The 21648-nt window shown below is 43.2% G+C and overlaps 1 protein-coding gene and 1 long non-coding RNA gene across 18 annotated transcripts in view; one reads left to right on the forward strand and one right to left on the reverse strand.

The window, feature by feature from the left end:
• The first annotated feature begins 301 nt into the window (after positions 1 to 301).
• The window catches only part of Synrg (synergin, gamma), an 82561-nt gene continuing 61214 nt past the window's right edge, over positions 302 to 21648 (forward strand). For 16 of the 17 annotated variants that reach the window (XM_039086970.2, XM_039086972.2, XM_039086973.2 and 13 more), the window contains exons 1-6: positions 302 to 1375; positions 10497 to 10537; positions 15406 to 15524; positions 16991 to 17121; positions 19918 to 20023; positions 20696 to 20807. In XM_039086970.2, the coding sequence (XP_038942898.1) occupies positions 1305 to 1375; positions 10497 to 10537; positions 15406 to 15524; positions 16991 to 17121; positions 19918 to 20023; positions 20696 to 20807 (580 nt within the window). In that variant the 5' untranslated portion in view covers positions 302 to 1304. The remainder of the gene's footprint in view (positions 1376 to 10496; positions 10538 to 15405; positions 15525 to 16990; positions 17122 to 19917; positions 20024 to 20695; positions 20808 to 21648) is intronic. The other variant, NM_053419.2, reaches the window with a different exon arrangement.
• LOC134480841 (uncharacterized) lies at positions 2584 to 5698 on the reverse strand. The gene is made up of 2 exons (XR_010055717.1): positions 5124 to 5698; positions 2584 to 2698 (listed from the first exon to the last, which is right to left on the reverse strand). It is a non-coding gene; the product is annotated as an uncharacterized LOC134480841 (long non-coding RNA).

The raw sequence follows: 21648 nt of genomic DNA on the forward strand, positions 1-21648 counted from the left end.
TTTGTGTCTGAAGCTTTGTAAACTCACAACAGATATTCCTTCAACAAGCATTTAGTTTATTTTTCTTTTAGAACGGCACCACTAACAGCACCACTCTCGAAATTAATGGCAGTGATGAAGTAGAGAAACATTTGTGTGGTGTGAGACCGTGATCTCAAAGCATCTGAGCCGGAATGGAACTCCGATGGGAACTGTCCTTGGAAGGGTGCAGATAGAGATGCTAACAGATCACTTTAACAATCCCTACTTCATTGTTTTCTCTTCATTCTTTCCTGAGCAACTACCCAATCCATGAAGTAGCTACAAAACTTGTATCAGCTTGTTTTGTCAAAGGGTCAGTAATGGATTTAAACTCCTATATCAGTAAGGACTCTCCTACATAAATGTTAGCTTTGACCAGGGAAGAGGAAGAGTGAAATAGTAAACAAGACCAAACAACAAGAAAAAAATCTACAAATAATGGGTATGGTCCTAGTTAAAGGACCAAGGACTCTGGGGACAACACTGGCCTGGACACACTGCAGCTGCAAGATCTGAGCATATGACAAGAACTTCTTTAAAGATTGATTTTTCTCATTTCAAAAATAGCAGTACTAACTCATAGGGACACCAGAGATCTAAATGCACATAAAACTGACTGGTCTAGTAAACTAATAACCTGTTATAATTGTCTCTTAGCGAAAGCTGTAAAGCAAGAAGTGGCAGGGACTGGTTGTGATAAATCCATTATCAGAGCTTGACAAACTTTACTTTCAACACATTTTACTTCCAGGTAGCTTGATTAGGGGTGGAGGTGTCAAAGGAAAAATACCCTGTGTGGGCTCAGTATAATTATGCTTGTTGCGTCTCACGACACAAAAGTAGTGCATCTTGAAGGATATCCTCTTCGTGTGTATTGAGTTCATGTGTGCTTTTGGTTGGCTTAAGTAAAAAAAATACTGTCAGTGCCTGTGATGGATGCTGAAGAGAGTCAAGAGTGCCGAGGGAAAAAGCTATAAAGGCCGTCTAGGATCCGCCAGTTGTGTAAAGGAACAGCAGAAGAGCACCTGTGTTCCATCATCCGGTTAATCAGGACCTACTGTGTGCACTAATGAAGATCCACATTTGCAAAGTAACTACACCAGCCGCAGTGATATGACTCCTGCAGCATGCGGCGGGGCTGCGCCGCTCGTGCCCGAGGGCTGTGAGTCACGTGGGCGCGCAGCCCCGCCCCGTCGTCGGCCGGGACTTGGTGGGGTGGTGTCTGCCCCGGAAGTGCCTGTCTTCGGCTGACAGCTGCTGGCGCGGTGGCGGCCCCGAGCAAGATGGCGCTGCGGCCGGGAGCCGGAGCCAGCGGCGCGGCGGGGGCGGGCACAGGGCCCGGCGGGGCAGGCAGGTGGGTCGGCGGGGCGGGGCGCGGGACCGGCGGAGTGGGCTGGTGGGTCGTCGGGATGGGCAGGTGGGGCCGGGCGCAGGGGCGACGGTTGCGAAGCGCGAGCGTCCTGGGGACTCGCGGGGAGCGCGCTCGGGTGCAGGCTCCGCCGCACCTGCCGCGGGGCCTCGAGCACTCGCGAGTCCCTTCCAGGCTTGCTGGGCTCGAGATGGTGTTGGAGCGAAGGCTGTGACAAAGCCGGAGGAACCGTTTTAGGAGTGTAGAGTATTGTCTTTCTTCTCATGGAGCGCCCTGTCAAGTCCTTTTCTTTTCTTCACTTACAAATGGGAAAAATCTGAAGACCTTTGAATTAGTCATTGTCTTGAGATAGAGCTCGTCTAGATAAAAACTCTTAAAATTTGTCTGTCATTTTGAAACAAAGAAAATTCACTGACCAAGAGTAGTTATGCTCTTGTTAAAACAAAAGCTTCCAGACTTTATTGTCTTTTAAAAATAAAAGTCTGCTTGCTCTTTGTTACATTTCAGATCATTTTTAGCCTGAGCCTCCTATATCCAGAATGGTAAAGGGGCATTGTAACTTAAGTTCATTTTCATTTAACGAAATGTTTGATTCCAGAAAGTCTACACCCATTTCTATCATGACTCAGTTTGTATTTAATTAGTTAACATACAGCACACACATTCCGAGATAAAATTAGCTTTACATTTTTAAATATCCTAAGTTATCTTTGGAAAGCAAAGTTTCAGGTTTTTTCATGTATAGTTTAATTTTGGAGTCACTTAACACTCCAAATGTGTAAAAGATTTTAAAGTTACCACCTCTTACAGGTGCATATGTGATTGATATACACACACACTCACTCACTCACTCATTCACGGAAGAAAAAAAGCAGCCACTTGAATAAAGTAACTGTGTGTGGCCGGTTTTCTGCTTCCTCTACAGTCTTTGACTTTAAACTTAAAATGTTTTACTTCCTCCTCTTAGTGGTCATTAGAAATCACTTTTGCCTGCAGAATATATAACACATGATGACAGTTTCTAAAATGGCATTCCTAAATGGCATTAATCTATATCAAATGTATGATTAATAGTGGGACTAGTCCTAGAAAATTTCAAAGAATTTTATGTTTTAGGTGCAAATTTTTTCTTTATAAAAAAAAAGGGGGGGGGGAAGAACCCAGGGTATAGAAAAATGAAGTGCATGTCTCAGTTTCGTTTATAGTATTTTAATGTCACTGGTCTAATCAGCTGCGCTGGTGCATGCCTGCAATCCAGCTCTGAGGAGATGGAGGCAGGAAGATGGGGAATTCGAAGACCTTGAGATCCTGTGTTAGGGAAAAGAACAAGGACAATAACGTGTGCACTCCCAACAGGTACCAAATATACAGGAGACAAAGTGGTACAATGGTTCTTTGCAGGGTATTTGGTGTGTTACATTTATTAGATACTTCCTTGGGGTGAGAAACTGTATACTCGGGAATATTTCAGTTTGGGGAAAGCAATGCTAAGAGCTAACGTTATCTGTAAGAAAGTTAACAAAGTAGCAGAGTATAATTGGAGAAAAACAGAAGCCAACACTCTCTAAGCTTTCAGTGGGGAAAAGAAATTACCAGCTGGAACTGATTCTGAGGCCTGCTTTCTGCCTTAGATACTATCTCTTAAATACTTTCTTTTAGCTACTTAGTTTCCTAAAAGGTTAGCCAAAGGCAGCCATATGCAAACAGCCGCTTTTGCCGGATACACTGAATGGACTATCCTAGAGTAAATGCTTGAGACTTATAAACAATAATATTTGCCTTTAACCAAATAAAGCAACAGAGTTGAAAACAATCGGGATGAATCTTTAGTGACCCCACTTATAGTCCTGTGTAATGTCTACACATGTAAACGTATAAAGTACTGTTTGAGGATGTTATTTTGTGATAGTGTCTTTTATTAATTTAGCTCAGGCTAGAGTTGAACAGATAGCCTAGGGCAGCCTCAAATTTGTGATCTGATTACCTCAGTCTCACTATTGCGGGGTTTGTGTACTCCAGCACACTGATCATTATTCGTGATGCTCTAATACTACAATTCCCAACCTGTGGGTCTGGACCACTCTTAGGGGGTCACACATTAGCTATTTACATTATGGTTCATAGCAGTAGCAAAATTTCAGTTATGACGTAGCAATGAAATAATTTTATGGTTGGGGGTCACCCCTACACAAAGAACTGTTTAAAGGGTCCCAGCATTAGGAAGGCTGAGAACCACTGCCGTAAGCAGGTCAGAAGATTCAAGACACACCAGGGTGCTCAGATGGTTCACAAAGTAACCTTAGCGCTCTGCTTCCCTGCCCTGCTCTTACAAGCTCTATGGCTACTTCTTTGTCTCTCCATTCTCTGCTATTTCTTGCCTATCTTGGCATGCTTTTTAAATGTAAGTATTTGTGAACTCCACATAAATGTGTAATAGTGAAGTTGATTTTCAGCTGTACCGGGGGGAGGAGAAGGAGTTGAAATTGTCATAAGGGGATTGGGGCAGTGGTGGGGGCTAGCAAATGCTATAGGAGGAACACATCCTCAGTGCCGGATGGTCTGCTATTGGATGGAGAGAAGAGTTTCATGGGATAAAAAGGAAAGGGAAAGTATGCTCAATCCCAAAAGGCCATGAGGGGAAACCAGGAGAGCTCTGACCCACAGAGGGATCATACTGTTCTCAGCCCAGGCGTGCATCTTCTGACAGGATCTACACTGAATCTGTATTATATGTATCAGAAACCAGAGCCCGAGGCTGAGGAGATCCATTGAGAAGACTGTATTTAGGAGTCCAGGCATGAGACATTAAAACATGTTGCAAATGTAGGTTAGTACTAAAAGGCTTGTGACAAGCAGAGTTCCGGGCCTGAGACTTGGCAGCATTTCAGTTAGCATTTGTCCCTTCAAGTCAAATTCTTGGAAGCTCACTTAGTTCACACCCACCCCATCCCCGACCTTCCCTCAAGCTTAGCTGTCTTATCAGCATCTTAGCTGCTTGTCCAGCGAGTCTAAGAATTAGTTGTCAGGGCCTGGGTGGGGGGTGGGGCATGCTGCCAAGCACAATGACCTGCATTCAACGCCAGGGACTCCTATAGTACAAGGACAGAACTGACTCCCCCAAGTTGTCCTCCCAGAACTGCCTTTAACTCCAGCTCCAGGGCATATGATGCCCTCTTCTGGCCTCCTTGACTGTCCACACACAGAAACACAAATGAAAAGAAAAACATGTTAGTGCTGGTTATCTAAATGTTTCATACTAAAACCACAGGGGTCACTAAGCAACTTTGGGTTGCTAAATTTTTACTAGAATAGGTCGTATCTTTCAGTACGGTTGCTTTGTTCTTATGTGTGCTTAGTTTCTCAAGTTTAAAAATCTATGACAGGTATTTTTAAATCATATTTAAGATTTATTAGTCTGGGTGGGTTTTGACTAATGTGTGTATCACACATATGCCTGATGTCCTCAGGAGAGGGTGACAGATAGCCTGGAAACAGAGGCAGGGGTGGCTGTAAGCCACCATACGGATGCTGGCAACTGGACTCAGGTCCTTTACAAGAGCAGCTTACTAACCATCCCCCCGGCCCTGTAATACAGCTTACATTTTGTCTCTGTGGTTGCCTTAATTTGGGACCTTGACACATGTTGGGTTCTGTGTCCTCACTTGACAGGGGAAAGAGCAGACAGGTAGGATAGTAAGGGGACTACAACTGGCTAAAAAAGAATAGAACTCACTCCCAAGTTTTACCAAGCCACTCCACCATACTGGTGACCTGAATCTTCAAGGCAGGTTTGGCAAGCTTATCAGTCGTGGTGTGTAAGTGGTGCCTTCTAAAACAGATGATCACCAGCGCTGTCCTTGAATGCAGAACATTTTATCAGGTGGACGGCATGGTGGCACACATCTATAGTCCTGCTATCAGGAGATAAAACTGGAGGGTGGATTGAGCCTAGAAGTTTTGTCTTAGATAGACAAACCAGTTAATGCATTACTCAACTGTTATTGCCTCTTGTATACCATTAAGAAAAGGGCTGACTCTTTAGGCCTGCTTGTCAGCCACAGGATTCACCAGTGAGCAGCCCCTCCACACAAAAGCGAGATGGATGTCCAATTAGAATGCTAGATCATTTTGTCTTTAAAGGGAACAGAACAAAACACTAAAACACTAGAACACTGTAGAACACTGTAGAACACTGTAGAACACTGTAGAACACTGTAGAACAGAGGGATCTAAAGTTGCTCTTTTAGGCTTTTTCCTGTGAGTGTGAGGATGAGTATAGTTTTGTTGTTGTTGTTTTGTTGCGTCTTGTTTTGTTTAAAGCCAGAGTTCTAGAATTTGACATTCAGTTCCTGGTGCCCATGAAACCTACTCTAAAACCTCTCAAGAGCATCTTTGAATCTGAAATTGAGAGACTTTCCCAGCCAGGAGGGTTCCTTTCTTGGGTTGGAGAGATGGCTCAGTGGTTAAGAGGACTGGCTGTTTCTGCTGGGGTCTTGGGGTTTGATTCTTAGACCCACGTGTTGGCTTATAAGCAGTTATAAGTGCCACAGGATCTCACGCCCTCTTTTGGCCTTCATGGGTACTGCATGCTTATGGTGTGTAGCTGTACATGCAGCCAAACACCCCACACATAATCTGAAAAAGAAAAGCCTTCCTCCCTTTCTTGATTTGTCCCCTTTCTGGTCTCAGCGAAAGGGCTAGTTCCTCAAACCAGATCCCTCTCACTTGTTAGTCCTGTTCCCTCAAAACCCAGTGTTTCCATCAATAAGGACGCCATGTTTATGTTCTCTTGGCCACTTGAAACCACCCACTGGTAGACCGTCATCCTCAAGGCGGTGACTTTTTTCCTCATCTTCTTCTGACAATCATTTCTGTGCTGGTAGACATTGGCAGCCACTTTCTTGAACTCAGTCCTGAGTTCTGAGCTGCTCCTGCCTCTCAGCGGCCATTCTCCCGTTGATTTCCAGGGTGAGACTCTCCAAAGTTGCCTGTGGTGTTCTCTTGCTACATGCTCTAACTTCCTTGCTTATATTAAGCATTCCATGGTTGGTTGGTTGGTTTTTTTTTTTTTTAAAGTTTTATGTATGTATGTGAGTACACATACATAACAGACACACCAGAAGAGGGCATCTGCGCTCATTACAGATGGTTGTGAGCCACCATGTGGTTGCTGGGAATTGAACTCAGGACCTCTGGAAGTGCAGCCAGTGCTCTTTTTTCTTTATGCTTTTTTTTTTTAAAATCTTTATTAACTTAAGTATTTCTTATTTACATTTCAATTGTTATTCCCTTTCCCGGTTTCCGGGCAAACATCCCCCTAAACCCTCCCCTTCCCGTTCTATATGGGTGTTCCCCTCCCCATCCTCCCCCCATTACCTCCCTCCCCACAACAATCCCGTTCACTGGGGGTTCAGCCTTGGCAGGACCAAGGGCTTCCCCTTCCACTGGTGCTCTTACTAGGATATTCATTGCTACCTATGAGGTTGGAGCCCAGGGTCAGTCCATGTATAGTTTTTGGGTAGTGGCTTAGTCCCTGGAAGCTCTGGTTGCTTGGCATTGTTGTTCATATGGGGGTCTCGAGCCCCTTCAAGCTCTTCCAGTCCTTTCTCTGATTCCTTCAACGGGGGTCCTGTTCTCGCAGCCAGTGCTCTTAACCGCTGAGCCATCTCTCCAGCCCTGGTTTGTTGTTTTTAACCTTAATTTAAAAGATTTATCTGGAGCACTGGATTTTTCCAGATCTTTCTCTCAGGTTTGAATTTTTTTTTCCCTCCCTTCCTTCCTCCCTTCCTCCCTTCCTTCCTTCCTTTCCACAGGGTCTTTCTATATAGCCCCGGCTGTCCTGGAACTCACTATATAGACCAGGCTGCTTTGAGATCTCACAGGGATACACCCGCCTCTGCTTGTGAGCACTGGGACTGTAGCTGTGCTCTACCATGCCCAATGCCCAACTTGAGTAACATTTATAATTGCCTGTTGGGTTGTTCTTCAAGGTCTTGTCTCCAGCAACCTTTCCCATGCCCATTAAAAAGTTGTGCACTGGCTCCTACGGCCAGCACAGAACGTCCCAGTCCTTGCAATTGTCCCAGTCAGCATTCTCTATGATCTCTGCGTTCCCACTGCTCCCCACCCTACTGGCAGCTACTGGGTTCTCTCCAGTCTTCCCTTTTCATATCTTCTGCCCACTTCCTTCCCATCCCTCCTGACTTGTTTGTCACTCTTTTTAAATCTCATTAAGAACATTGTGGTATTTTCTTGGCCAGTTCTTCTTACTCCAAGTCTTCCCATATGCTGCCATTAAAGTTACCTCCCAAAGCACGCTTTATGACATGCTGTTCTTCTCAAAATGTCTGATGGCAGAGGTGTCACAGCCAAGCCACAGTGGCATACCACTTCACATCCATTTGTGTGTGTGTGTGTGTGTGTGTGTATAACATTATATATAGATTAAATTATAAATATGTATAATATGTTATATATGTTATATGTTTTAGTTAGTTTTAGATAAACCTAATTTTAAAGTCAAATATATAATATATATAAAATATATAATTATATATGTGTATTATATATAATATATACACATACATAATTGTATGTACATATACACATATGTATACATATACATATATAAATATGGGACTGGCAGATGGTTCTGTGTTGAGAGCACTGGCAGTACTTCCAGAGGTGCTAGGTTTGATTCTCAGGACCCATGTAATGGCTCACAATCATCTGTAACTAATTTTCTAGAGGATCCAACTCCTTCTTCCTTTGTGGGCACCAGGTGTACATTTAGGGCACAGACATACGTGCAGGCAGGAGACCTATACATCAATCACACACACACAAAGGTGGTGTGGGATGTGAAAGCAGAGTCTTGTGCATTGCTGGTAAGGATGTGGATTGGTGCAGTCACCATGAAAAACAGTCTGGCAGTTTCTCAAAAGTACACATAGAATTACATATGACCTCCTTCACAGGTATATATAAAAGAACTGGGATTAGTCACTCGCACACCAGTGGCCTTGGCAGTGTCGTTCATATCAGCTAAAGGGCAGAAGGAACCCAAGTGTCCGTGTAGAGATGGGAGGATAAACAGTACACTACGCAGTCAATCAGAGTTGTTTGGGGCACTGAGATGTTAATACCTGCGACAGTGAACCTTGAGCAAGTTTGCCTGAGTGAAATAATCCAGATACAGCCTGGGTCTATTTGATATGTAGACTTGGAATAGACAAATTCAGGAATGACAAAAAGTAGAGTACCGAGCTGGGGTGTGGTGGCTTACCTTAATGGCATCAGAGTTTCTGTGGGGGCTGAGAAGGTTCTGAACGTGGGTAGTGAGTGGTGGTAATGGTTTCAGCACTGTGAATATCCTCAATATCACTGAATGAGACGCTTGAAATTATTCAAATGGTAACATTTTCTTTTTTTTTTTTATTAACTTGAGTATTTCTTATATACATTTCAAGTGTTATTCCCTTTCCCGGTTTCCGGGCAAACATCCCCCTCCCCCCTCCACTTCCTTATGGGTGTTCCCCTCCCAACCCTCCCCCCATTGCCGCCCTCCCCCCATAGTCTAGTTCACTGGGGGTTCAGTCTTAGCAGGACCCAGGGCTTAACATTTTCAATCATACACACATACACACAAACACACACATACCAGCTTCTGACATAGAATATTCAAAAAGAGTAAACATTTTAAAGACTGTGGCTGGGAGTGATGGCTCAGGCTTCTAGTTCTAGCATAGGAGACAGAGGCAGGGGGACTCAAGGCAACCCTGACTACATAGTTCTAGGCTAGCCTATAGAATGAGACTCTATTTAAATAGACTGTATACATTTTATGTGTGTGTGAGATGAGGTCTCACTGTAGCCTTGGCTTGCCTCTGAACTCACAGAGATCCACCTGCCTCTGCCTCTCAATTGCTGGGAGCGAAAGCATGAACCATCACCAGATAGATAGATAGATAGATAGATAGATAGATAGATAGATAGATAGATAGATAGATAGATAGATAGATAGATAGATCCTTCCCAAGGTCTTGCACATGCTCTACTAGTATCCTGTTGCATGTAATATCCTACCACTGAATCTGGCAATCTGGTTGTTTTTAAATCATATATGTAATCACAGTCATTTTGATTAATGTCCTGCATCTCTGGTTTCAGAACTTTTGCCAACTGAATATTGTACATTCTTCTTTTTTTTTTAAAGATTTATTTATTATATATAAGTACACTGTAGCTATCTGCAGACACATCAGAAGGGGACATCAGATCTCGTTACAGATGGTTGTGAGCCACCATGTGGTTGCTAGGATTTGAACTCAGGACCTCTGGAAGAACAGTCAGTGCTCTTAACCACTGAGCCATCTCTCTAGCCCCCTTCTTTTTTCTTTAATTAGCTCAAAAGCACTTCTACAAATCCTCCCAAGAGATAACCTAAAAATTAATTGTTCTCTTCTGAGCTCTTAGTATTTGGGCCTTGCTTAAGCAGTTGGTACATTGTGGTGCAATGATTTGCCTGCACCTGTGCATTCAAGATGGTCAGCTGTTTCAGTCTTCGGTGTAGTACATGCTCATTAACTGTTTCCTGAACGGACAGGAATTCTCCATCATTTCATGGATGGAGGAATTGGAGTTCCGGGAGATCACAAGGTGACAGAGGCAGGACTTAGTGTCAGGGCCTTCTGTTTTCTATCTCACCCACCTTTAAAAGTTCCCTTCTCATTAGCATTCTAATACATTAGATAGTAAGGAAATTTAATCTTTATTAAATTTCTAATTCTGGGGCTAGAGAGATAGCTCAGTAGTTAAGAACATTTGTTGTTCTTGCAAAGGACCTGGATTTAGTTCCCAGCACCCACATGGCAACTCACAAGCATTTGAAACTCTAGTTCTGAGGGATCCAATGCCTCCATTGGCACTAGGCATGATGCAGTGCACAAGCAAACGTGCAGGCAAACACAGATGTACATTTTTAATATATTAATAAGTCATCGCTGTACTACTGAACTGATGCCAGGCACCGCCTGATTCTTTCATTTGTGTAAGAGTCAGACTTTGTTTGCAGTCTTACACTGATGTATTTGTATTCTGCTTTCAGCTTCATGTTTCCTGTCGCAGGTGGCATGAGACCCCCTCAAGGTATGTGAAAGCTACATTTCTTTGTCAGTAATGGGATGGCACCCAGGGCTAGGCTCATACATGCTAGGGAAGCACTCTGCCCATAAGCCACATCCTCAGCCTCCAAATTGAGGTTGATTTCCAGTTTCCTAACTTAGAATTAAATGGGTAAAAGTTAAAAATAAGTTATATTGCTACCCAATAAAGTAAAATTCCCTATAAGTTTTAACTCTGTATGTTACTTTCTCTTAAAATTTCCTTTAAAGCCAGGCTGTGGCACCCACCTTTAATCCCAGCACTTGGGAGGCAGAGGCATGCAGAGCTCAGTAAGTTGGAGGCCAGCCTGATCTACAAAACAAGTTCCAGGACAGCCAGGACTACATAGAGAACCCTGCCTTGAAAAGCAAAACAACAGCAACAACAATAGTAATAATAGAGAATTCTTTTTTTAAATGTTTAGTTTGGAGAGTGAAAGGATCATTCTTCATGCCTCCCAAACTTACTCATCTGCTATATTAGTAGGTTATTATTTAACCTCAGAGATGAAGAAAAATTAAGAACAAGTGATAACATTGTAACAAGCTGCAATTCTCTTATCTTCTTCCACCTTCTCTGTGCCATAGGGCAGGAGCTGTGTCTTGTCCTCTCCAGTGTGTCCAGCACCCTGCCTGCATGTATGATAGATTCTATGTAGATACTGGTTGAATGAATAAATGAGTCTCTTTAGTGTTTCATGCATGTTTCTTTCTGTATGTTCTTATTATTAATAATGATGTACAAAAAGGAGATCTCATATTCTGATTTAAAAGTAGCTAAGTCTTAAGCCAGTGGTAATACCTTTAATCCCAGGACTGGGGAAGCAGAGGCAGGCAGATTTTTATGTTTGAGGCTGGTCTGCAGGCCAGGCTACATTGTAAGACCCTGTCTCAAGAAAGAACAATATTTGTGTCTCAGCCAGCTATGGTGGCATATGCATTTGGGAGGCTGAGGCAGGGTTGTAAGTTTGAGCCAGCCTGGACCACATAGCAAGACTCTATCTCAATAGAGATGGATGGATGGATGGATGGATGGATGGATGGATGGATGGATGGATGGATGATAGAATAAAAAAGAGTTGAGTCTCAGTTCCCATCTCTTGGTTATAGGACTGGAGTTCACTGGTTTCAATTTTAGCCATACCTTATTGATGGCTGGAGTTGGGAGATAAAATTTTGGTCCATTCTGCTATAAACAAAAATGGAAGGAGGAATTTACTGACGTTTGTCTTGATCCTTTCTTCAGTTCTACTTCCTTCCGCTCTACTCCCCTCGGCCTCTAGATGCCTTTGAAAATTGGTCCTTCTCACAAAACCAGTGCTGATTGGCTATGGTAGACTCAGTGAGGAAACAGAAACTCCTGGGTCCCCAGCAGAGATGAGAGATAGGGCCCTCCACGCAGGTAGAAGTAGTTCACGCTGACTTTGTCTCCATCGCTGGGAGAGGTTGAGTTTCAGGCCAACTTTCCAAGGGTCAGTTGTATTCTTTTCACGGCGTGCATGAGTATGTGTGTGCTTCCTAAGGCAGCTGTGCTCAGATGTCCCGGATTTCCATCAAATGGTCTAAGGTATTCTGTACTTACAAAACTGTGTTTCCCGTCATGTGTAGTTCATTGCTTTGCATTTTTTAACACTTTGATGTAAAAGTCCACATATGGAACACAGAAAATGAACGAGAAAAAGATCCAAGGATTGTCTGATACTTTTAATTCTAAATGAAAAATTTAAAGACATTTAGTGTGTGTGTGTGTGTGTGTGTGTGTGTGTGTGTGTATTTGTGTTTGACATGAAAGTTGGACTCCATGAAGGTCAGAAGAATTGTCATATCACAGGAACTGGTGGTTTTAAGTCACCATGTGGGTGCTGGGAATTGAACCTAGGTCCTCTATCTAGAGCAGCAAGTGCTCTTAACCATCATTTTGGAGGATTTTATTGTTATTGTTTTTTTAGTGATTTTTTCTTTTTACAAATGTATATAGTTTGTGTCTGTGTCAGTGCCGCGATGGGTGAGTGTATAGAGGTAAGAATGAGAGTTGAGTGTAAGTCGGTTCTCTCCTTCCACCATGAAGGTTCTGGGAATTGAACTTAGGTTGTCAGGTTTGGCAGCAAGCCCCTTACCCGCTGAGCCACCTCACCAACTCTTGTTTCATTTTTAAGATGTGCCCCAGGCTTTTCTGGAACTCACTATGAAGTTGAAGATGACCTTGAACTCCTGATCCTGCTGCCTATACTTCCAGCACGCTGGGATCACAGGCTTGTGCCACCATGTCCAACACGAGGGTTTTTAAAAACGTATTTTAGAGTGGACTTTTCATCATTTGAAGACTTGAAGCACAAATCATTTCTAAAAACATTTACAGCAGCAGTATTGCCCACAGTAGTGTGTGTACTTGATCAAGAGACAAGGAGAGAAAACTTACTTTTGACTTCGTAAACTTTCATGCTTTAAATGTTACGCCAAATACCTAAGTTACCCATTCAAAAGTAGAATGACCATTAGAATATAAAGATGAGAGAGAAACAGGCTGCGTTGAACCTGTTCTGGTCACCAATGAGACCACAGTCTCTGCCTTTGGTGTCCTTCGAGATTCTCTTTTTTGGATGTCTGTGTTGCTGGCTCCCTCCCTCTCTCCTTCCCTTCTTTCTTTCCTTACTCCCTCCCTCCCTCCCTCCCTCCCTCCCTCCCTCCCTCCCTCCCTTCCTTCCTTCCTTCAGGCCCTTGTGCTCGTGCTGCCCTGCTCACAAAAACACGCCACGGAAGAGCAAGTGCTGTGTCCTCCTCGAGCTCCTGTCTTCCCATTATTCTGCTTCATGTCTTGCCCCAGCTCTTACCATAACTTGACCTGTAAGGGTTTGGTTTTTTGTTTTTATTGTTTGTTGTCTCCAACTACAGCATGATTTCCATAGTGTGGGGCTCTGGGTCTGTTCACTGCTGTGCTCTTAGGATGCTGGCTGCCATGGAGTAGACCCTTGAGAATCTGAACAAAGCACTGAATGGGTCATTGAGTAGCCTGCCTCTACCAGCTGTTACCTCTCAATGCAAATGTTTGTGCTTCTGAAATTAGGGAGTAAGAAACATGGAGAGCTTGAAAACAAGAGAGATGTGCTATACTGTTCTTTCCCTTTACTGTGTAGTACATGCTTGTTTTTTGAAATAGCCTCTGACCTCTGACCTCCTGTCCTAACCTACCTAATGCTGGGATTACAGGTTGTTTCCACCATGACAGCTTCTCTACTACTTTCAATTGAATATTTGGTGAAGGAAGAGAGGGAGGGAGGGAGGGAGGGAGGGAGGGAGGGAGGGAGGGAGGGAGGGAAGAAAAAAAGGAGGGGTGGAAGGAGGGAGGAAAAAAGAAAGGACAGACAGATGGACAGACAGACAATGGGCTGGGCCTGATGGTACACACTCTTAACCCAGCACTCAAAGGCAGACTGATAGATCTCTGTGATTTGAAATCAGCCTAATCTATACAGTGAGACCCTGTCTAAAAGTAAACCAGGAAGCAAAACTCCTTGTTACCTGCAGCATTGTGTTATTGTCCACACTTGAGAACCACACAATCACGTTTTTACAGTGTTCTGTGGTGTAAAGTAAGCTGGTGATTTTTATATTGGGCTGCATTCATGCTTATCCTCAGATCAGCTGCATGCAGCCCACAGGATGCACATGCCTGACAGAGTCAATGAGATGCAGGGTGTGACAAAAGGCAAAATTCGAACACAACTGTGTCTAAGCTACGTTCTCACTCATGTCGTGCATAAGATATAAGGGGCTATCCCCTATACTATAGGAACCCCCAAGAGCTCTTCGTTCTTGTCTGCCCTTGGGAATATTTCAGTGGAGAGATTTAGGAGATGCTGATGTACATGAGACATCCCCATGGTTTTCCTGTCCTCAGATTACATACGCTTCGCATGGCAGTGGCTGTTCATGTAAGGATGGGGAGGAAGAATAGCATTACTTTGACATAATAAGCATTAAACAGTTTTACAGATGAGAAATGAACAAAGTGAAGAAAACCAGGAATGGTGGTATACACATGTAATCCCAGCTCTCAGGAAGTTAGAGGCCAGTCTGGCTACATAATGAGTTCTAGATTGGGGGAAGGAGAGGGTCCCAGAGACACACACAGACATACAGAGAGAGGGAGCAAGCAGATTACCCAACAGAGAGTGAGTAACCCATGCGTTTGGCTCCCAGAGTTCATGGTCTTAAGTGTTATCATCTGCTGTCCTACAGTAGGCAGTCCCAAAACTTTGCAAAATAAGCACTTTGTTGTGCTGCTATGTGCCTGCAAGTCAGGAATTCGAGTGTGGCTTTGCTGGAGGTTCTGGCTCAGAGCATCTTACGAGGGGTAGTAAAGCTGTCGGGCAGAACTGCGGACATTGGAGGTCTTACGGAGTGGAAAGATCCGCTGTTCCTAGGATGCAGCAGTGCTTTCCCCCAGCTCAGGTTCCAAGGAAGCAGGAGAAGCTAACAACCAGCCCTGGGAGCCAAGGCGTAGAGGCACACGAGAGGAGATGGCACAAGCTTACGAATACCAGCGGGCAGAATCAGTGGGGCCCGTGATGAAGACTAAGAACCATACTTAGGCCATGCTATTCATTTCCTATCCACATCCAAGCTCTGCAGAACCAATATTACTTTCATTTGACAGAGGAAATCCTATAGCTTGCCCAGGATCAGATAGCTAAGTAGATGATGGAATTTTTGCTCACTTCTGTCTTATCAGGACCTCGTGCTCTTTCCATTGTAATACACAGCTTTTCAGTTGAGTCCTCTGGCTGTTCCGGTTTCAAGGAAACATACGTTAGAACATGTTGACTTCAATAAAGCCTTGGTGTTTTCCAACAGGCCTGATTCCAATGCAGCAGCAAGGATTTCCTATGGTCTCTGTCATGCAGCCCAATATGCAAGGCATGATGGGAATGAATTACAGCTCTCAGATGTCCCAGGGACCCATTGCAATGCAGGTACTTCCTTCCTAGTTGATTGTTCATAAAGTTATTGCTTGTTTCTAGGCACCTGCATGTCAAGAGCTCTGTCTTGATGTTGTCTGTAGCAATAGTTTGCATTTTAACCGAGTTTTATTATATCTGGCTTCAAAGGATTCTCTTTGTCTTGACTTCCAAAGTAGATTGAATGCTACATACAGTTCAAACTCAAAGGCTCACATATGCTAGGGAACTGTCTTTGTTACTTTTCTATTGCTGTGGTAAGGCACCATGATGAAGGCAACTTATAAAAGAAAGAGTTTCTCAGGTGCTTATAATTTCAGAGGGCAATTCCATGACCACGCAGTGGGGAATATGGCAGCAGGGAGCTGTGCAGGCCGGTGGGCACTGGAGCAGAGGTCACATCCTATCTACAAGTGGGAGGCAAAGAAAAAGAACCGCCTAGGAATGGGGCTGGATTTTGAAGCATCAAAGCCTGCCCCATTCACACCTCCTCCAACAAGGCCACCCTCCTAACCCTTTCCCCCACTGTGTTTCACCCACTGTGGACCAAGCATTCAAATCTGTGAGCCTATGGGGGCCATTCTCATTCAGACCACCACAGTGACTACTGTAAAAAGAATAAATGTGAGTTATTGGAATTAGCAGAGTAGTGGTAAAGCTATGTGTTCTTTTTTTCTGGAAATATTTTTTTATGATCTAAGAAATAAAAGCTGAAGTAGAAAAATCTTGATAGGGAACTAAAAATTATAAAAAGTGACACAGAAGGTTTAAGCAATTTGAGAAAAAAAATGGCCGTTATTGTTACTCTAGATCTAAAGAGTTTGTGAGTGGATATTGTGCTGAGGAATTCTTATTTCTAGATGTGTCAGTTAAGGGTATATTATTGTATTGATATATATCTTATTATTGATTAGATCTGTTATTTTCTGTAAAGTTTATTATGACTGATATGAACATCAAAATATCTTTTGTTGGATTTTATTTATTTTATGTGTATGAGCGTATATGTACTACCCATGTGCCTGGAGCCTGCTGAGGTCAGAAGAGGCCATCTAATCTCCTACAACTGGAGTTTCAGGTGCTTACAAGATACCATGTGGGTACTTGGAATCGAGAACTCTTAACCACTGAACTATCTTGCCCTCCAGAATCTTCATTATCTTATAAATACTAGGAATCAAGTTCGGTATTACCTGTGGAATGAATGCTATCCACCAGGGTCTTCACTGATGCTAGGAAAACACTTATGCATACCTGTTTCATGTAGTATAACTACATGTTTCTACACGTCCTGAAGGAGGTTATCCCAGCGGTGTCCTCTGACTCTATAGGAATGTACAGCCTACTGTTTTTCAGTATTTCACTAGACTATATCATATATCTTACTAATAAAAATACTAGGAAGTAGTTTTGCAAGTTACTTTTTTAATAATTAAAAAGAAAATCCATGTATTATTTAATCTGTTTCCTGTTTCTTCTAGGCAGGAATACCAATGGGGCCAATGCCAGCAGCGGGTGTACCTTTCCTGGGTCAGCCACCTTTTCTGGGCATGCGTCCTGCAGCCCCACAGTACACTCCAGACATGCAGAAGCAGTTTGCGGAAGAGCAACAGTAAGAGACCCCAGGGTCCAGGGGTAACAGGGTTACGTTGTAACAGCTACTCCATAGATTATCAAGTATTCTGTAATGTGAGGTTGAAGGAGATACATTGTCTTAAGGCCACTTTAGAACTAGGTTTGTTTGCTGTTTGACTTGGAGACAGGGCCCTTTGAATACTTGTGTAAGAAGAGTAGAGTCAACTAAATGTTGTGGCACTGACCTGTAAGTCTGACCTCTCTGGGGGCTGAGGAGGGAGGGGGTGAGTTTAAAGCCAGGTAGGACAATAGACAACAAAACAAAAGACCAAACTGCGCTGGTTCGGAAAGAGCCCTTATAGGTCCTTTGATTCAAATTTTTTGTTTTCTCTCTGAGGGAGGAGAGAACCAGAGAAATGAAGCAGTTTGTCAATCCAAGTTACAAAGACACCAACAAAGCTGGTTGTCCCCCAGTCCCCTTTTGCTCCTGTGAGCATGGCTTTTGCTCCTGGAGACACTGTCTTCCTTCCCAAGGAAATTTCCTGTATGTTTGGTTGTTGTTTTTTTTTTTTTTTTTTTTTTTCCTTTCTTTCTTTTTTTCGGAGCTGGGGACCGAACCCAGGGCCTTGCACTTGCTAGACAAGCGCTCTACCACTGAGCTAAATCCCCAACCCCGTTTGGTTGGTTTTTAACTTTTTGTTTATTTGTTTTGATTTCTGGAATCAGAGTAACGAATAAGGCCCGTGTGGCCATGAATTTGCAGTCTTCGTGCCCAGCCCTCTCCCATGCTGGGATCATAGGTTTTTGTCTCTAGATCCAGCTTCCTAAATCGACTGTTGTTGCTGCTGCTGTTTGATGGTACAGTACTAACTGCTAGGCAAGGGCTGGACCGCAGGGCTATCTCCAGCCTGCAGATTGCTTTGTTAGATGCAGAACAAAGCACGATTTTATGTTCATCTGCCTCCCTGGTTTTTGTAAGTGCTCAGTACACCAAGATCATTTCCTCCAGTGATACTGTCTAGGGGGTGCAGGAAGGGGTTCATGTTCTCTGACAATTCAAGAATTAAAGAACAGAAAAGAAATATTAGAGATCTTGTGGAGTCCCAGGAGAGCCATCTTATGGTACCTGGGGAATCAGGGTCCCCTCTTGGGATTCTTAGTCTTTCTGATAATAGAATTTAAGAATGGACACAAAGGAAAATTTAAGGATAAAAAACAGATTGAAATAGAAGCTTAAGGACAATGTATTAGCGTTTGAAAGAAAAACTCAAGGGCAGGCAAGCTGTAACTCACTGCCTGGAAGTGTGGAAGGGCGACGATAAGCTGGCTCAGAGGTCAGCCACACAGTGGCAGGCAGCGGCGTGGCTGGGCAAGGGAACCTCAGAAACAGTGAGGAAGCCCAGTGCTAGAAGGAAAAGACAAAAGAGAAGAAAAACATAATTACATTTTCCTGAGTCAGGCCTCAGAAAGGTGGGTACCTCGAAGGGACTGCACCAGGAGGAGGGGATTCTAGGAAGGAAAGGAATTTTCTTAGTTAGGGTTTTGTTACTGTGAAGAGACACCAGGACCACAGCAACTGTTATGAAGAAAGGCATTTCATCGGGGCCGGCTCACAGTGTCAGAGCTTTAGTCCATTATCATCATGGCAGGGAGCATGGCAGCGTTCAGGCAGACATGATGTTAGAGAAGGAACTGAGAGTTGTACATCTTGATCTGAAAGCAACAGAAGTGGCTTCCTCCGACAGGGCCACGTAATAGAGCCACTCCTTATGGCCAAGCATTCAAACACAGGAGTCTATGCGACCATAACTGTTCAAACCACCGTGGGAATGGTATCTTTTTTTAACTGGTAATTTAAACAATATTTTTAAATAACACACACCACACCCCTTCTCTTTCCTCCCCTCCACCCCTTGCTCTCTCAAATTCATGGCCTCTTTTTTTTTTTTTTTTTTTTTTTTTTCCGGAGCTGGGGACCGAACCCAGGACCTTGCACTTGCTAGGCAAGTGCTCTACCGCTGAGCTAAATCCCCAACCCCTCATGGCCTCTTATGTACAAACTACTCAGTCCATATAGTTTTACTCATGTTACTCGTGTGTGTGTGTGTGTGTGTGTGTGTGTGTGTGTGTGTGTGTGTATAAAATTTCAGAGCTGACCACTTGGCATTAGATGACCAATTAGAGAGCTCTTTCTTAAAGTGAGCCTACCATCTGGGGTTGTCCCATAGCCAAGGTCCCTGGCCTTGCCTTATTGGGTTAACCCTTAGGAAGGAGACAAAGGCACGTCGCCACCTAGGGGTGGGTTTCCCTCTTTACACTTGGAGTGGTAGGATGATGTATGGCATGCAGAGGCCCCAGGTTTCATACCCAGTTCTACCTCCCACAAAAGGATATTTTCTTTGCCTTGCAAATTAGGTAAGATATAAAAGCATAAATGTAAATTAAGTGAATCATTCCCTAGATTCATTTAAAGTATTTTAGAGCTAGTTTATAGAAGAAACAGATTGTCATAAGAGAATTACATATAATAAAGAGTGAAAATTATAGGGCTGGAGAGATGGCTCGGGGGTTAAGAGCACTGACTGCTCTTCCAGAGGTCCTGAGTTCAAATCCCAGCAACCACATGGTGGCTCACAACCATCTGTAATGAGATCAGATGCCCTCTTCTGGTGTGTCTAAGACAGCTACAGTGTACTTATACATAATAAATAAATCTTTAAAAAAAATTATAATTGTAGAAATGCAAGTTGGTCCTGCTGAAGCTGTCAGTGTGAATGAGAACGTAGCTGTTACTTCTTGAAGCTGAATGTTGATGTAATTGTTTTCTCTTCAGAAAACGATTTGAACAACAACAAAAGCTCTTAGAAGAAGAAAGAAAACGACGTCAGTTTGAAGAGCAAAAACAAAAGCTCAGACTTCTGAGTAGCGTGAAACCCAAGGTGATGCACCCGCTGTCTCCTCCCAGAGCACACTTGCCCTGTGCATACCTCCTCACTCAGGCACCAGCCCAAGCTGGGCTCTGGTGGATTTCTTTACATCATGGTTGGCCTAAGTCCTGAAGGGAATCCTTTTTCTTTTTCTCTACAGATAGGTCTCTATTGTTGGGCCATTGTCTTCTCAACTCTTTTTTTTTTTTTTTTTTTTTTTTTTTTTTTTGACCATCAAGACACTATGGGTAATTGTTTTCTTTGGAAACATTGATTGTCAATGTAGGAATCAGATTTGTCAGGATCCTCATAGAACTTTTACTATCTCACAGCCCTGTGCAATAGGATTTGAGAAGGAACCTTAATGTTTTTATACCCTATAGAATGTCTTTTTATGCATTATTTTATATACTTATTGATGTCTTGGAAAATTAACTGTTGCAAGTATGCTGTGAGACTACTGGGCCTTGTACCTGAGAGTCAAAGGCAAGAAGGTGGCTGTATATGGGCCTGAGGCCAGCCTGGGCTAGACAGAGGCTCTAAGGCAAACTCTGCCTCAAAACAAAAACAAACAAACAAACAAACAAACAAGCAAAAACAGAAGAAGAAGAAGAGGTTACTAGAAGTAGATATCTGGGCATTAGTTTAAGAAGGGAAGAAGTGAACACAGGCTTTGTCTTGCAGACAGGAGAGAAGAACAGAGACGACGCTTTGGAAGCCATCAAAGGAAACTTGGATGGGTTTTCCAGAGATGCTAAGATGCACCCCACTCCCGCATCTCACCCAAAGAAACCAGGTAACTTCCATTTTAGGAGCCTGGAGTGTTCTTTCCTTGGGAGGTGGCCGATCATCTCCCTGTGACTAATTGGCCTTGTGTGTGAAGGTCCGTGCTGAATTTTTCCTTCATGCTAAATTCAGATTTGAATATTTTACAATGTAGGGATCCGACCCAGCTAACAGCTAAGCTGGAGGTTAAAATCCTTAGCCCTCTGGTTAAACTTAGCCTTGACAAGGTCCCCAGGAAGAGCCTGCTGTGCAGGACATGATGGCACACGCCTTTAATCCCAGCACTCACTGGAAGGCAGAGGCAGGAGGATCTCTGTGTGAGGCCAGCCTGGTCTGATGGGACAGCATAGAGAGAGACTCTGTCTTGAAATAAGAAGAAAGATAGACTGTTGACTCAAAGGAACAGTGAGTTTACTAGTCCCTTGTCATTATGAGGTGGGCACTTTTAGGAGCTAAGTCAGATTTCACTGTTCATGTGACAAAATTTAGAAATTCTCAAAATAGCCATGGCTGTGATGTTTCTCAGTAATCAAATAAAACTCAGGAAAGTTCAGCGTCTTCAGTAAATTTTCTTTATAGTTTTTAATCCTGAGGTAATCAAATAAAACTTAGAGAAGCAAAGTAAATGGATATTTTTGTCTTGTTATGGTTTTAAAGAGTTTGTCGAAATTGTCTTTTCTGCAAAATGTTTTCTCATCTTTTGAAAATTAAATACTTTGATGTTTTGTTATAAGGTAACTTCAGTAATAATGTACCATAGGCATTATTAATAGGCAATTTTCATAAATCACTTAGCAAGTCAAAAAATACTATCTTCTGCTAGTAAATATTAAATCATCAAGTTTTATCTT

This window comes from Rattus norvegicus, chromosome 10, assembly GCF_036323735.1.
Source record: "Rattus norvegicus strain BN/NHsdMcwi chromosome 10, GRCr8, whole genome shotgun sequence".
Classification (NCBI taxonomy): domain Eukaryota; kingdom Metazoa; phylum Chordata; class Mammalia; order Rodentia; family Muridae; genus Rattus; species Rattus norvegicus.